Here is a 16,449-nt window from a genome sequence, read left to right as displayed (position 1 = left end):
AGAGAGAATTGCAATCATGAAGAAAGGGATTTTTTTTTTTATTAAAAGGATCCCATATGTGGAGTATAAGAAATAGTGTAGAGGAGCGTAAGGGAAGGGAGAGAAAAGTGAAAGGGAAGTCATCAGAGAGAGAGAGACAAACCATAAGAGACTCTGAACTATGGGAAACAAATTAAAGGTTGTGAAGAGGAGGTGGATGGGGGATGAGGTAACTGGGTGATGGGCATTAAGGAGGGCACAAGATGTGATGAGCTTGGGTATTATATGCAACTGATGAATGGTTGAACATTACATCTGAAACTAATGATGTGCTATGCGTTAGATAATTGAATTTGAATTTTAAGAAAAGGATCAAACAGAAAATTTAAGTGTTGAAATAATTACATTAAGGGACTAAAGAATAGGGTGGAAACTGCTGAAAATAAAAATTGGGGGTTTTAAGAATAGACAGATATATTTTTAGGATTATAGTAAAACAAATAAATAATAGAAGGAAAGAAAAATTAAAATACATGGAATAAAGATATTTATTCCATATCTTTTGGAATAAGTATTCCATAAGATTTTTATTCCATATCCTTATTTTTACATATTTACAAAAGAATATGGTGGTAAGTGGGGAAGGAACTATTTAAAGAAATAAAGTTTGAAAAGTAATAGAGAAATATCTAGAAGTAATAGATATATGGTATATATCATGTAAGAAAAGAAGGACTGATTGAAAACTGAGCATGCCTTTTTTAAAAAATTTATAAATCTAGACTCATAATGAAATTTCAGAACACTGAAATAAAGATGATTCCCCAAAAAAAGAGAAAAAATCTTTCAAAAGAGTAGAAAAATAACTGGCATATTTTCCACTAACAGCTTTAGTTGCAGGAAAACAAAAAGTTGAACAATGAATTCAGAAATGTTGTGGAATAGAACTTGGTTCCAAAATTCTATTAATTTTTAATTTATTTTTCAAATATGAGAGCAGATGAGGACATATTTAACCATGAAAATGCAATTAAATATTACCAACGAGGTGGGGTTGTGGCAGTGGGAAAAATAGATATTCTCCACAAACACTGTGAATCCCAGAGCAAGAAAATATTCATGAAGATTTATTGCAGAAAGGAATAATTAAAAATATATACGAGCAAATAAAATGGCCATTTAAGAAGGTTTTTTAAGCCTAGAAACACAGTTCCAGGTAATTCCAAAATGAGAGATATAGATATACAAGAACAGGACAAAGCAAAAGAGGGCTAGAATTTTTGTTTTGTTCAGAGTAGGGTAGCTACAAATTACTATAATTAGAAAACTAATATTTAACTAATGCTAGGCAACAAAGTTAGATTAAGGAAGCAAGAAAGTTAGAAAAAAGGAAAGTATTGAAAAATATGAATTTTTTAAAAATTTTTATCTTTTTTTTTTGTGTTTCAAAATTTCTTGTTTATGCACCTCACCCAGTGCTCCATGCAATACATGTGAAATTTTTAAGAAGTGATCAAAAACAATGATGAAGAAATCAGAAATGTGTTCTTATTGACAATTCTGCTACTCAATAATTTTACTGCAAATTATAAAAACCTGCATAAACATCGGAAAATACACCAAGAAATAAATGCAAGGAAATGCAGGATACTTTCTAATTAAAAAATAATAATAATGTGAATATCTATTAATTAAGAGATGACAGCATAAGTAAAACCAAATGTTAAAAAATAAAACATGAAATATTTTAAGCCATATAAATAAATAACAAATGACCTAATTAAAACATTGTGACTAGGGTGACTTGGTTAAGCCTCTGCCTTTGGCTCAGGTCCTGATCTCAGGGTCCTGGGATCGAGCACCATATGAGGCTCTCTGTTCAGCAGGGAGCCTGCTTCCTGCGCTCACTCTCTCTGCCTGCCTCTCTGCCTACTTGTGATCTGTCTGTCTAATAAATAAATAAAAATCTCTAAAAAGAAAAAAAATACATTGCGATGGTTATAAAATTTAAAATTTCTGTACTGTATGTCAGATAAACAAATGATACATTTTGCCTCTGGAAAAATAGGACAAAATTTGTATTGGAGCAGTGTTGAAATTAATTTCCACCTTCATTCTGTGTATATTTTTATTGAGCAACATATTTGAGATGAGTTCAATGTTTGAAGGTTGTTAATTCATGAGTTACAGGAACAAAGGTCTGCATTATACATTTACTTTAGTTTTTTTCATAAATAATCTGAAAAAGAAAAATATTTTTAACGTAAAGCAATATGACAACTTCGATGATGCAAGAGGTCATTGCTTGGTCTTTGGGACATATTACTATTGAATTAACTGAAAGCCATCAGTAGGATCAAAAAAAGGTGACTATTCATAGATTGGTTTGAAAACTTATACATCAAAGTCAGTGGAGGAATGAGAGATAGATTATGGGCCTAGAATGAGAGCCCTTGCATTTGGGAAGGGAGTATTTCATGATCAAATGCAGATTGAGAGGAAAAAAGTGAATAAAATGATAGGGAAAGGCCAGCATGTATCACATAAAGAGAGAAAATACAATACACGATTAAATTATAAAACTACACTTTATGGGCCTAACTAGAGGGAGACAGTCAGTGATGTGGTACTGTTGATATGTAAGAAATAGTTTTGAGGGGCACTTAGTTGGCTCAGTTGGTTAAGTGTCAACGCTTGATTTCATCAGAGGTCATGATCCTAGGTTCCTGAGATTGAGTCCTGTACCGGGCTCTGTGCACAGCGTGGGAAATCTGTTTGTGATTCTCGCTCTCTCCCTCTGCCCTTCCTCCCCACTCTCTCTCTCTCCCACATAACTAAATAAACCTAAAAAATAACAAGAAAGAAATACTATCAAAATTGCATGTTTGTTTTGGCTATCATTCCCCTGAATCTTACATGTTTGGCAGATCATTCCACTTCAAGCCACAGATTGGCAAAGATTTTTTTTGAACCTATGAAGTTTGCTCTTTTTGAAGAACATAACACAATTCAAGCTCCACAAACCAGACATTTTGTGTTACTTTGGTTCATGGATATATCCCTAGCAATTAGAATTATCCAAGACATACAACAAACACAAAATGGATGTAAATGAAAGGAATAATAAATTGAATGCATGAATGAATGGACAAACCAAACCACCCATGAAGTAGGATACAGGGTCAAATTTCCAGTGCCACATTTCTCTAATTACAGAATGCAAATAAATAAATAAGTAAATAAATAAATAACAGTATAATATGTTCTTTACCCAAAAAAAGAGAATCTTTCTCCTATGAAGGACTCTGCATGAAGACATGAGGACAGAGGCCACACAGCTCCATCCAAGACACTACATTAGCCTTTGAACTTGAGCTCCAGTGACGTTTCCACAAGTGTTAGAATCCGTTAGTCAGCAGCTAGGAATAAATCAAACTGTATCTCAAACTGGAAGCAACATATTGGGACTAGGAGTTGTTTGTTAAAGCAAGAACACACATGTCTTTCCAGATGCATCAAAATCCTTAGTGAAAGACTCATGTCACGAGTCTTATTTTTTGATAAAGACATGGAGTACTCGCTCTCGAATCTGTTTGGTCCTTACACCATAAATGATGGGGTTGAGCGAAGGTGGGATAACCAAATAGAGGTTGGCAACAAGAATGTGAATGTAGTGTGGTATGTTGTGTCCAAATCGGTGAGTGAGGAAAGAGAATACTGAGGGGATATAGAAAACACAGATGACCCCAACATGAGAGCCACACGTGCTGAGCGCTTTTAGCCGAGCATCCTGTGATGGGAGGCGGAAGACAGCTCGCAGAATGTAGACATAGGAGATGCAAATAAGGACCAGGTTCAAGACAAAGAAGGAAACCACGAAGAGTCCATAGATGGCATTGATACGGATGTTTCCACAGGACAGTTTTGCGATGCCCATGTGCTCACAGTAGGAATGAGCTATTACATGAGCCTGACAAAATGGCAGGCGGTAAATGAGATACACCATGGGAAGTGTAAGCACAACTGGACGAACTACAATACACATGCTGATGCCCACAAGCACCCGGAATGTCAAGATGGACGTATAGTGGAGTGGAGCACAGATGGCCACATAGCGGTCAAAGGCCATGGCCAGCAAGATCTCAGCTTCCATGCCAGTAAAAGTATGGATCAAAAACATCTGGGCCACACAAGCCCCAAAGTTAATCTCATGAGCATCAAACCAGAAGATACCCAGCATGCGGGGCACAGAGGTTGTGGAAAGGGCCAAATCGATAGTTGAAAGGAGGGCCAGAAAGTAGAACATGGGCTCCCTCTGAAGGCTCTGCTCTGTCTTGATGACCAACAGAATTGTGGCATTGCCCAGTAAAGCCACAAGGTAAACTGAGCAGAAAGGCAGGGAGATCCAGGCATGAGCCCCTTCCAGACCTGGGATTCCAACGAGGAAGAATGTGGTTGGGTGAAAAATACTCCTGTTCTGGTATGCCATGCTGTCACTGGTCAAAGGAGGTGAAACTCTCCTCTTCTAGGGGAAAAAATGAGAGAGAGCAAGACGAAGAGATCAGAAGAGAGATCAAAGTTTGAAGGGGATGTCATGTCACTTGCTGGCTCAGTGTTTCAGGATGGAGTTGATGTCAAGCTTAATACATAGTAAGTGTGCCAATGAAGGACATATAAGAGATACCTCACAGCCATTTGATAAGGCAGATCGAGGTCATATTGAATTTCACCCTGCCTGTGGATTGAGTTCTAATCCCAAATATGGAGGCTTGCAGCAAGCTCAGTGAAGATTTCTAATAATTAGAGCTTATCATTCACTTTGAAGGAGAAAGGATGTGATTCCACTCTGGGAAATGTCACTCTGATGAGTGACATTGGCAACACCAAGACTACAGATGAGGTCAAGTTAACATACTACAGAGGCAGTCAAAAATGCTTTTAAGCAAAAAAAAAGACAGAGACATAGAAGAAAGAAAAAGAAAAAAAAAAGAAAGAAAGAAAGAAAGAAAGAAAGAAAGAAAGAAAGAAAGAAAGAAAGAAAGAAAGAAAGAAAGGGAGGGAGGGAGGGAGGGAGGGAGGGAGGGAGGGAGGGAGGAAGGAAGGAAGGAGGGAGGGAGGGAGGGAGGGAGGAAGGGAGGGAGGAAGAATTCTTAAAAGTAGGTTAAAAATTTTTTTAAAAAATTCATAATGAAAATACTTTTAAAAATTCATAATGAAAATAAATTCTAGATCCAGGAGTCTAGGTACTCACACAATTAAAATCTGAATTCTTCTGACTGATCTGTAAAAACTCTGACCCTGGCCCAGCAGCCTCTCATACACACCAGATCAGGAATAAGGTCGACCCCTTGGGATGCCTGGCCAGGAGTAGAAACAGGAACTGTTATGATTTACAGGCAGCACCGAGTATCAGTGGGAAAGGGGAAAGGAGGGTTGTCTAATGCCATGTCACACCTGTTCACTCTCACAACATATCCAGTACTCTCAGAGCACCTGTTATCTTATTGGTATTCATTTTACCACTGCTACAGAGCCAACACTCGGATACTTCCCTTACCAGTCCAAGACCCTGGTAGAGAGGTGAATTGGGTAAAAAGCCTCAAATGATTTTGGTACTAGAAAAGATATTTTTTGCAGCTTTCTTGGATAATCTTGTCTTAATAGAGAAGAGTCTAGTTCTGCAATGATCTGAAGGGTATGAGAAAGACACTTAAGTAATGCCTTCAAAATATTACAGAATGCATCAAACCACTCTGAATGAGGTAAAGGAACTTACCCTGGAATGTATGGTTCAGCAGTTGTAATAAAAAATACAGCAGAGATAAAGCAGAGATAGGAGCACCTGGGTGGTTCGGTTAAGCGTCGGACTCTTGATTTCAGCTCAGGTCATGACCTCAGCATCAAGAGAATGAGCCCTGCAGTGGGCTCCACGCTCAGCATGGAGTCTGCTTGAGGTCTCTCTCTCTTCTTCTGCCTCTGCCCCTCTCCTGTTCACACATGCCCTCTCACTCTCAACAAATAAATAAAATTTTTAAAAAGCAGAGATATTCATTTTTGTCTTTGTCATACTTTCACTTTATTATTTTTATTTTTTTCAATATAGAAAACATATCAAGGTAAAAAAAAAAAAAACTATCATTTGTGAGTTCAGTCCAATGAAGAAAGAACAGTGCTTCAAAGTGCACAAACTCTTCTTTCTCTGTAAAAACATAAACACCCTGGTCAAGTAAGAAACTATTGCCTAGAAGGGTGATGGCCAAGGCCAAGTTGGAGTGTCCCTGTTGTTTAATACGGAGCAAAACTAGAGCCCACTCACAACAGCAGCTCTCCACTGGCCTCATCCCTTCCTACTGACATGGAAATTGATTTCGTCTAATGCAACTGACAGGATGATATGAAGGGCATTGCATCTTCCAGAGAGTTTTCAACATAATCTTATCCCCATTTAAAGATAATCTCATCCCCATTTAAAGATACAATTTTGGTTTTTTCCTGCCTGGAGCAGTTGGCCACTTGGTCCAGCTCTCAGGCTGTTCTGCCCACGGTATGGAGAAAGACACTTAAGTAATGCCTTCAAAATACTATAGAATGCATCAAACCACTCAGAATGAGGTAAAGGAATTTGCCCTGGAATGTATGGTTCAGCAATTGTAATAAAAAATAAAGCTGAGATAGGAGCACCTGGGTGGCTCGGTTAAGCGTCCAACTCTTGATTTCAGCTCAGGCCATGACCTCAGAGTCGAGAAATTGAGTCCCTCATTGGGCTCCACACTCAGCATGGAGTCTGCCTGAGGTTCTCTCTCTCCCTCTGCCAGTGCCCCTCCCCCACGGACACATGCTCTCTCACTCTTAATAAATAAATATTTTTTTAAAAAACAGATATTCATTTTTGTCCTTGTAATAGCTTTACTTTATCATTTTTATATTTATTCAATGTAGAAAACATATCAGGGTAAAAAAAAAAATAAACTATCATTTCTGAGTTCAGTCCAACGAAGAAAGAACAGTGCTTCAAAGTACATAGACTTGTCTTTGTCCGTAAAACTTAAACACCCTGGCCAAGTAAGAAACCATTGCCTAGAAGGGTGATGGCCAAAGCCAAGTTGGAGAGTCCCTGTTGTTTAATATGGAACAACACTAGGAGCCCACTCACGACAGCAGCTCTTCACTAGCCTCATCCCTTCCTACTGACATGGAAATTGATTTCACCCAATGCAACTGACAGGATGATATTAAGGGCATTGCATCTTCCGGAGACTTTTAAACATAATATCATCCCCATTTAAAGATAATCTCATCCCCATTTAAAGATACAATTTTAGTTTTTTTCCTGCCTGGTGCAGTCGGCCACTTGGTTCAACTCTCAGTCTGATCTGCCCACGGATCTCTGCATTTCCCGCCACACCTGTTCACCAGACACCAGCCGCTGATTCACATTTGCCTTCCATATGAATCGAGACTTTCACACAGCATTGAGCAGGGCGGCCCTTATACCTCCCTCTGAGGACTTCATGGGGAGTGCCTTTATGTTAGCCTCCTAGCACTTAAGGGATATTTCTAAGAAAACATCCCATTTTAATCCCAGCTTTATGTGAAGTTCTGGGATTGAGTCCTTGGAGACTGCGCACAGACCTCCAGATTCTATTCCCCAGACCAAAAATCCCAAGGAACATAAAAGCAAACTGAAGGAGATGGAAACAAAAGTTGAAAAGTAGGGATAAAGCACATGATTTTTGTCATCTATACTTGACACATGTGAAAACAGACTGTCTCTCGGTGTGAATGTGGCTCTGTGGTCCAATTCGAGGGCTTACTGACCTACATAGAGAGGAAACTGGCTAATTTATTTATTTGTCCATTTTTTTCATTTATTTATTTAATAGAATTAGGTAATTTTTTTTTTTTTAGAACTAGGTGATTTTAATTCAAATATCGGAACTAGTGGAGAAGTCTTTTTTTTCATTTTACTATTTCTTTTCACTAAGTTTTTTCCAACCTCCTCTCATATAGCTGCTTTGAGTTTCCCCAAGTAGCACTAAGGACAGAGATCCATGATCATTTTTCCACACTATTTTCTGGGCATGAATTCCCTATCACAACCACGATTTCACCTGTACAAATTTCAAAAGTCCTATTGATTAGTGCCAAAATTTCAATCCTGGGACCACAGTGCTGGTTCAAGTTCTGGCTCTGCCCCATTAGCTGCGTGACTTTGGATGACTTATGTATCATTTCTGTGCCTCAGTTTCCTTAACTATAAAATGGGAATCAAAATAATGTCTTTCTCACTGGGTACATGAGTCGTATCACTGGGTACGTTTGATACAAATTAAATATCTCTGAGGTATTTAGATCAGTGTCGTATACATAGTACGTGGTCAATCATAATTTTTTTTCCTTTTCTTCTTCTTCTTCTTCTTTTAAATTTCAGCTCACAAGAACAGCTGCATAGATATTATTCAGGCAGAGCAAGTTTAGGAACCACCAATCACTACCAACTCTGTAGCCATTTTTCTTCTGAAATCTCTAATAACATTAAATATTTTCTTTTCAGGGGCACCTGGGTGGCTCAGTCTGTTAAGCATCTGCCTTAGGCTGAGGTCCTGATCCTAGGGTCCTCGGATCAAGCAATCAGTTTCCCTGCTGAGCCTGAAGTCTTCCTCTCCCTCCCTCTCTACCCCTCCCTGCAACTGGCTCAGGCTTTCTTTCTCTTTCTCAAATAAATAAAATCTTTAAAAAATTTTTTCTTTTCAAATATTAGAATCAATCTTGCATATATCATGTAGATTTTAGTAGAATGTGATCTTTTTGGATTGAAAAAATTATATCCCTTTATCACCCAACTGAAGTTTCTGGGAACTTCCTAAAATAGCACTTAGGCTTATGAAATAAAACACTGACTACAAAGCATGAGAAGTAATATCTTTCTTTCATTGGACCATGCCGATCTTCTCCATCATTCTCTACAAACATTCAAGCTATTTCCTGAAAATGTATAGCTTTTGTTTGCCTGTACATATACAATGAAATATTCTCTTGGATCCAATAAGGTTTTTGTACAAAATCAAAATCAATTTTAAGACATTTGCTTTATGGTGCATTTCTTCCTTCTTGAGTGTGAGGTAGGACACATCAAATCTTGAGAGATGCTAAGAGATATCTTGGATCCATAAAGGCAGCTAATTTTAGGATCAAGATGAGACACAGATTCTCAACAGCAAATTTTAAAACAAACTTGGTCCCCACTGGCACAGTTTATTTCTTCAAATAACTGTTATATAAAACCAGACCAGTATCTTTACTGTTGTAAAAAATAATAAATTCTTTTTAATGACTAAGACTGTTGGGATTATCTTTTCAGAAACTTAAAATGTAAACTATCTCAACAGATACAGATTTAATTATTATTTTTTTTCCCTGAAAGACCTCCTTCCCAGTGGCCTCAATTCTGTCATTCCAGTCTGAATTGGTTGTTTTTCATGTGCCCAGAGCTTCCACATAAATGCCTATCTTACTCCCCTGTTTGCGATCCCCCTTTTTTTTTTTTTCATTTTCATATCCCCTTATTCTGGAACACATTTTTATATTAAATTTCAAAGGCATAACTAAGGGGAGGTAGAGTTTCAACATCTCTGTATGCCTGAAATATTTCTTTGCCCTCAACTATGACTGATATTGTGCGTTTAGTTGTTACTGGTTAAACTATGTCCCACCCTGCCATAAATTTATGTGTTGAAGTCCTAATACCCAGTACCTTAGAATGTAATCTTATTTGGGAATAGGGTCATTATCCAATAATTTAAGCCAAAATTAGGTCATACTAGAGTAGGGCAGGCCTCTAATTCAATCTGACTAATATTCTTATTAAGACAAAAAAGCTTGGGTGCCTGGGTGGCTCAGTCCATAAATGTCTGTCTTCAGCTCAGGTCATGATCCCAGGGTTCTGGGATGGAGCCTCATATCAGGCTCCCTGCTCAGCAGGAGGCTTGCATCTCCCTCTCTCACTCCCCCTGCTTATGTTCCTTCTCTTGTATCTCTCTGTTAAATAAATAAATTAAAATCTTAAAAAAAAAAAAGACAAAAAAGCTCTGTGAGAAAACACCTGTACATCAGGAAGGCACCAAGTAATCTATGCCTAAGACCTGGAACAGACACTTTCTCGCAGTTGTGAAGAGGAAGCAGCACTGCAGTTCCCTCCCTCTCAGACTTCCAGCATCTGGGACTGGGAGACAAGAAATGTCTGTTGTTAATCCACCCAGCCTGTGGCACTTTGTTGCCACAACCCTAGTGAACTAATAGTTATATTGGTTGAAGATGACTTTATACACATGATTGCATTTATCCTCTATCCTCATATGGAATCAAGGATTCTGATACCACTGTAATTCCTATTTCTTGCAGGTAACCTCTTTTGACTTTTCTTTCCTCTTTGAAATATATAGTATCATCTTCTTAAATTTCTGAAAATTCATCCTCATTTACTAAGTGAATTGGACCTTTTTAATGTATGGATCTGTGACATTAAAAGTTGGAAATTAGGGGTGCCTGAGTGGCTCAGTCCTTAAGCGTTGGCCTTCGGTTCAGATCATGATCCCAGGATTCTGGAATCTAGCCCCACACCAGGCTCCCTGCTCTGCAGGCAGCCTGCTTCTCCCTATCCCACCCGCTCTACAGTGTTCCTTCTCTTGCTGTGTCTCTCTCTGTCAAAAAAATAAATAAGATACTTTTTAAAAAATAAAAATAAAAAAGTTGGAAATTATTTTTAATTTAAAATCTCCCTCTTTTTTCTTTTTCTCTATAACTGTGGACAAATGGTTTTCTAGGTTGATTTTTTTATGTATATTTTTTTATATTTTAGTCATTATTTCCTTCTTTCTTAATATTATGAGATATTTTGTTAAGTTTTTTTTTTCCCTATACTTGTACTGATTTTTATAAAAATATGTGTGGCCATTTAAGAAGCACCCCAGGATTTAAAAACCTTTCATCCTATCTGAGCCCTGAGTTCTGAATCAAATGGAGGGATTTTTTTTTTTTTTTAATGTCGAACAAATGAAGACAAAGAGGTTCAACTTTATCGTAGACAAGCTGTCAGTTGACAATCTTGTTTAGGCATGTTCTACAGTGAAATTCTTGACAATTCCTGACACAGATCCATTGAATTAGATAGGCCTACTGGCCCCATCGTGGTCTGAGAACAGGCCTTTATGGGACTAGAACATGCAATCTACCCTATAAAATATAGCAGGAGGCATAATATATGCTCCTTCCAGGGTGTTGGTTTCTAAAAGAAAAGACACAAAATAAATTGCACTCATTGTTTCATAATTCTCTAAATACATATTTTATCTTTATTCCTGTGTGTCATAAAGTTACATGGAAAAGGCTTTAACCCCTTCAATACTTTGCTTCAGGCTTTGTTCGGAAAGACCAAATATGGCTTTTGGTCTATGGTAACTGGTATGGTAACTGGGTGAGATAATGGGGTAATTACTAAAGGGTAACTAACATTCTTCCAAGTACACAGCCAAATTTTCTGTTTATTACAAGGTTTCTCTGTAGGGGACTGGTTAGCCAGAGGGAGCCATTTTGTTGTAAACTTGGATTGACACTGCCCCTCCCAGAGGAACTTACTTGCAAACCCCGGATATAGGGGCGGGCCAGGCCGGATGGAGACATCCAGTCAGTGGGGTGTGCATATATTTACTATGGTAAATTGAAATTCAATTGGTCACCCGTATTGCCAACCTAGCATGACTGTGCAGTTTTCTCTGTGTATTGCAATATCATTGGCCACCTGTGTGTGGGCTGGGCTCAACCCCACCTCTATAAAAGTTAGTCTGTGAGGCTGGGAAGCATAGTCGTCAGTAGCGTCGTGGTCGTTGGGAAGGGTCGTCGTCAGTACAGAGTCTTCAGGTAGGGTAGGGTAGTTGTCAAGAGCAGCACCTTAGGGAAGTGGAGTGGGGAGCGGTGTCATTGGGGTCGGTGTCCTGATCGTCATTGCCTCTTTCTAAGAGACGGCCTCGACCGGTTGGTTTGATTTTCGATGCTTGGTGCAAAATAAAGCTTTGCTTGACTTTCGCTTTGTGTCGGTCTCCTTCCTTTGATCACGGACCCTAACATTGGGAGGCTTGTCCGGGATCAAATAACGAGAACTGAGTCAGCATCGGAATTTCTGTGAAAGGCCTCCAGAGCTAAGATATTGGGATCTTGTCTGTCTGTCTGTTTGTGGAGCTCCTGGGTATGGCCCACCAGGGAGAAGCTGGACACGGCCATGCTCCCAAGGGCTGGAGTGGATGCGGGGATGCCCCATCCCTCTGCTGATAGATCAACATGGGGTTCGAGTCCCCCTGAGTGGTCACCAGGGGTTTGAGTCCCCCTAGGCGGTCAGGGGGTTCGAGTCCCCCTAGAAAATCCCCACCAGTGGCAGGACTGCTGGGCCTGCAGTTGTCTTTGTCTTGTCCTTTTGTTGTCTGCTGTATTTTTTGTTGTGTTTGAAGGAATGGGGCAGGCAGAGAGTGAGGGGACTCTACTCTGGCTTTCATCTCTCCATTCCTCATAATAGACGTGGGGCTGCCCCCTCACTCATTTCGTGTGTTAAGGGCTATAACTGGAGCTGGCTGGGGTTAGTCTAACTTGAGACAGAGACTTTAAGGAATATTCCCAAGCAGCTGCCAAAACTCCCTTTGTTTTGGGGAATTCTTTGCCTTCTCTGGCCCCACGTGGACTGCCTAGCCCCTCCCCCTTGCTGGTGGGAAAGCATGGCATCTGAAGTGGAATGGGCCCAGGTGGAACGTAAGGTCTGTTGGCGGAGGGATGGCTGGGCTGATGGTTAATTGTCTGTCTCAGGGTTTTAATGGGTAATTGTTAAAGTAGCTTTCAGAGTCTTTGGTAACCTGAACCTTTGAAGTTTTGCTTGGATGACAAATGGGATAAAATGCTAGAGTGCTGGTTGCTGGAACTAGGTTTGTGCTTTTGAAATCTGTTGGTAAACATGTTTTGTGCTTAACTGAATTCTGTTGTAACAGTTCACAATTGGTTAAAATGTAAATGGTTTTCTCTTTGCCTGCCCAGAATTGTAAATGAGATCTCTTTGACTCATAAGGCTTTTCCTTGATATGTTAAGTTACTCAGAAGTACTGCTAAATCAATGATAAACCTTGGGTTACATTTGGGTAAATGCTGTAACTACTCCAGAAGTTCTATATATTTCCTAAGGTTTTGGTGCTTTGATAAGGGTCATCACTTGATATTTAACCATGTCTATTCTGAGTTTTTGTCATTTGTAATTGTTTTAGTTCTCTTGTAAGATGAATTCTGCCTTAAAGGAAATTCATATGGGAGACTTTCAGAACAAATACAGGTCTTTGATATGTTAAAATCCTGGAAATGAAATGGGTAAGAATTTCCAGAAGTAAAAGCTGCACTCGGACTAAACCAGAAATAGTACAGTGACTCAAGGTAAGAATGAGTCTCCTCAATAAGCCTTTCTAGGAAGGCTTATTGAAGCCTATAAAATGTATAGCCTGATCGACCCTGAGGCACCCAAAAATCAGAGGGCAATGAATCTTGCTTTTGCCAGTCAGTCTGCCCCAGATATAAGGAGGAACCTTCAGAAAATTGAAGGATTTGAAGGGAAGAATCTGACTGAGTTAGTGGGAATAGCAGAAAAGTTGTTTAAAAGCAGGGATGCATAGGAGGAAAGTTTTGGCATTACAGGAGATAGGTAGGGGATGGTAAATGGAAGGAAAAGCCTAAGCACAGAGAAGGCAGGTGGGAAGACTTAGATCCAGATCAGTGTGCTTACTGTAAGGAAAAAGGAGATTGGGTCAGGGAGTGCCCCAAAAGGAAGATGGTGGCCACCCGAGACTGAAGGGGCCATGGTTCGGAGCTCCTCCCCGAACCTCAGGTAAAAATTGAAGTGGAGGGGAAATCAATTGATTTTTTGGTGGACACAGGAGCCCAATTTTCTTCATTTCTTAAACCTATAAGAAAACTATCTGGAGAGGAACTCTGGGTACAAGGGGTGAATGGCACAGAAAGATGCATTTTTCTGCATATTTTAGCAGGGGGTCTCAGCCCCTCTTTGCTTTTGAGTGGTCTGACCCACAGGAAGTATTCCAAGGCCAGCTCACCTGGACAAGACTTCCCCAAGGGTTCAAGATTTCACCCACTATCTTTGACGAGGCCCTACACGAGGATTTGCATGAGTACAGAACCTCCAACCTGGAGGTCACTCTGTTACAGTATGTTGATGACTTGCTAATAGCCACTGAGGACTATGAGTCATGTTTGCGGGGGACGAGAGCTCTCTTACAGACTCTGCAGGAAAAAGGGTATCGGGTGTCAGCAAAGAAAGCACAGCTCTGTCAGAGCCACACCACTTATCTGGCTTTGATCTCCACAAGGGAATGCATTCATTGTCTGAGTCCAGGAAACAGGTGATCACCCAATATCCCCACCCCACCACATCCTGACAAACTCCCAAGGGAGTTTCTTGGGACGGTGGGCTACTGTAGGCTGTGGATACTGCGGATTGTGGAGATTGTCTGACCTCTCTATGAGCTGGCAAAAGGGGGGCTCACTATGATAGAATGGACAGCTGAAGCCAAAGGAGCATTTTGGGAATTACAGACAGCCTTATTGAGTGCCCCAGCATTGGCCATCCCAGAAGGCCTTCCACTTGTATGTGGATGAAAAAGCAGGGGTGGCCAAAGGAGTTTTGACTCAGACTCAGGGGCCTTGGCAAAGGCCAGTAGCCTATCTTAGCAAGAAACTAGATCCAGTAGCAGCTGGGTTCCCCCCCTTGCCTCAGCATAATTGCTGCCACAGCCCTCCTGGTCAAGGATGCAAGTAAATTGACTTTGGTCAAAATCTCATCTTGACCACCACCCACGCTATCAAGGGCCTTCTCCAGCCTCCACCAGACCGATGGGTGATGAATGCCCGAGTGACAGGGCATTAGGCCCTCCTCCTCAATGAACCAAGAGTGACCTTCCGGCCCCCAGCAGTGCTAAATCCAGCCATGCTGCTGCCAGAAGAGCTGGCTGACCACCTACACGACTGTGGGGAGGTCCTAACCCAAGTCACAGGAGTAAGGCCGGATCTCAGAGACATTCCCCTTCCGGTTGCGGAGATGACTCTGTTCACAGATGGGAGTAGCTACATGGTGGATGGAAAGAGGTATGTGGGGGTTGCAGTGGTTTCCCCTGAGCAGGAACTCTGGATGGCAACCTTGCCACATGGAACCTTGGCGCAAAAAGCAGAGCTGGTTACACTCCTGGCTATACTCCCAGAAAAACCGGACTATTCAGAGGAAGATTTAAAGTGTTTACAAAAATGGGCTAAATTAGACTATGAAGGGCACTGGGCTAAGACTAAAGCAGGAAAAATAATTCTTCCTCGAAGACTAGGTAAAAAGTTAGTAGACCAGATACATCAGGGTACTCATTTGGGGACACACAAACTCAAGGAGCTTATAGCCAAGCAGTTCCAGGTTTCTAAATTAGGGTGTATGGTTCAGGATGTAGTTGATAGATGTGCTCAATGCCAGGCAGTTAATGTGGGAAGAACTCAAATGGGAAGAGGGAAAAGAGAAAGAGGTAAGAAACCAGGAATTTATTGGGAAATAGATTTTACAGAAATGAAACCCAGAAAATATGGGCACAAGTATATGTTAGTTTTTGTAGATACCTTTTCAGGCTGGGTAGAGGCTTTTTCCACCAAACATGAAATGGAGATGGAGACAAAGATGGAACCACATCCTTACCAACCTGGAGACTTGGCTTGGATACGTTGCCATCAAGTGGGAAAGTTGGAGCCTTGCTGGAAGGGACCATTTACTGTCATCCTGACTACCCCCACGGCAATAAAAGTAGAAGACATTAGGGCCTGGATTCACACGGGTCATGTCAAACAAGACAAGGACGAGGACGCCCCCCAGAGATGGAAGCCACAGCTGATGGACCCCGCTGACCGTGGACTAAAGCTAAGACTCAAATGACTATGAGTTCATTGTTGTTCCTTATTGTTGTTATCTGTTTGTGTGGGAGCTTCTGAGTCACCTCATAAGTCAGAAAGTATAGGTGGGAAATTAGATGAACAGAATTAGGAAAAATGGAAAAGGTTATACAAAGCAGTGAACGGCTAACTCATCAGCCAACTGTGCACTACTGTTACTTTTTGGCCCCTGCATTATAAACACCCTAATGTCATTTGTACAAAAGAAAATTAGAGCGATAATATGTTAGTCTTACATGCTCAATATAACCCATTACAACAGGAGAACATAAAACTGGCTGAAAAGTCAAGGATTTGACTAATTTCCAAAGAAAAGGGGGGAATGTAGGGGCCTGGTTAGCCAGAGGGAGCCATTTTGTTGTAAACTTGGATTGACCCTGCCCCTCCCAGAGGAACTTACTTGCAAACCCCAGATATAGGGGCGGGCCAGGCCGGATGGAGACATCCAAT

General features: G+C 40.5%; 1 protein-coding gene across 1 annotated transcript; it reads right to left on the bottom strand.

The window, feature by feature from the left end:
- Positions 1-3,529: 3,529 nt before the first annotated feature.
- On the bottom strand, positions 3,530-4,468 carry LOC125079030 (olfactory receptor 52J3). The gene has a single exon (XM_047692365.1). It carries the CDS (start codon positions 4,466-4,468, stop codon positions 3,530-3,532), a length of 939 nt encoding a protein of 312 aa, XP_047548321.1.
- Between the last annotated feature and the right edge of the window lie 11,981 nt (positions 4,469-16,449).

The sequence above is a fragment of the Lutra lutra genome, chromosome 10 (assembly GCF_902655055.1).
Source record: "Lutra lutra chromosome 10, mLutLut1.2, whole genome shotgun sequence".
Lineage (NCBI taxonomy): Eukaryota > Metazoa > Chordata > Mammalia > Carnivora > Mustelidae > Lutra > Lutra lutra.
The sequence above is the reverse complement of the archived record's forward strand: the minus strand, read 5'-3'. Positions and strand labels throughout refer to the sequence as shown.

What these genes read in the sequence shown, in the direction of transcription:
- LOC125079030 (XM_047692365.1), bottom strand. Translation starts at nt 4,468, where the DNA reads ATGGCATACCAGAACAGGAGTATTTTTCACCCAACCACATTCTTCCTC.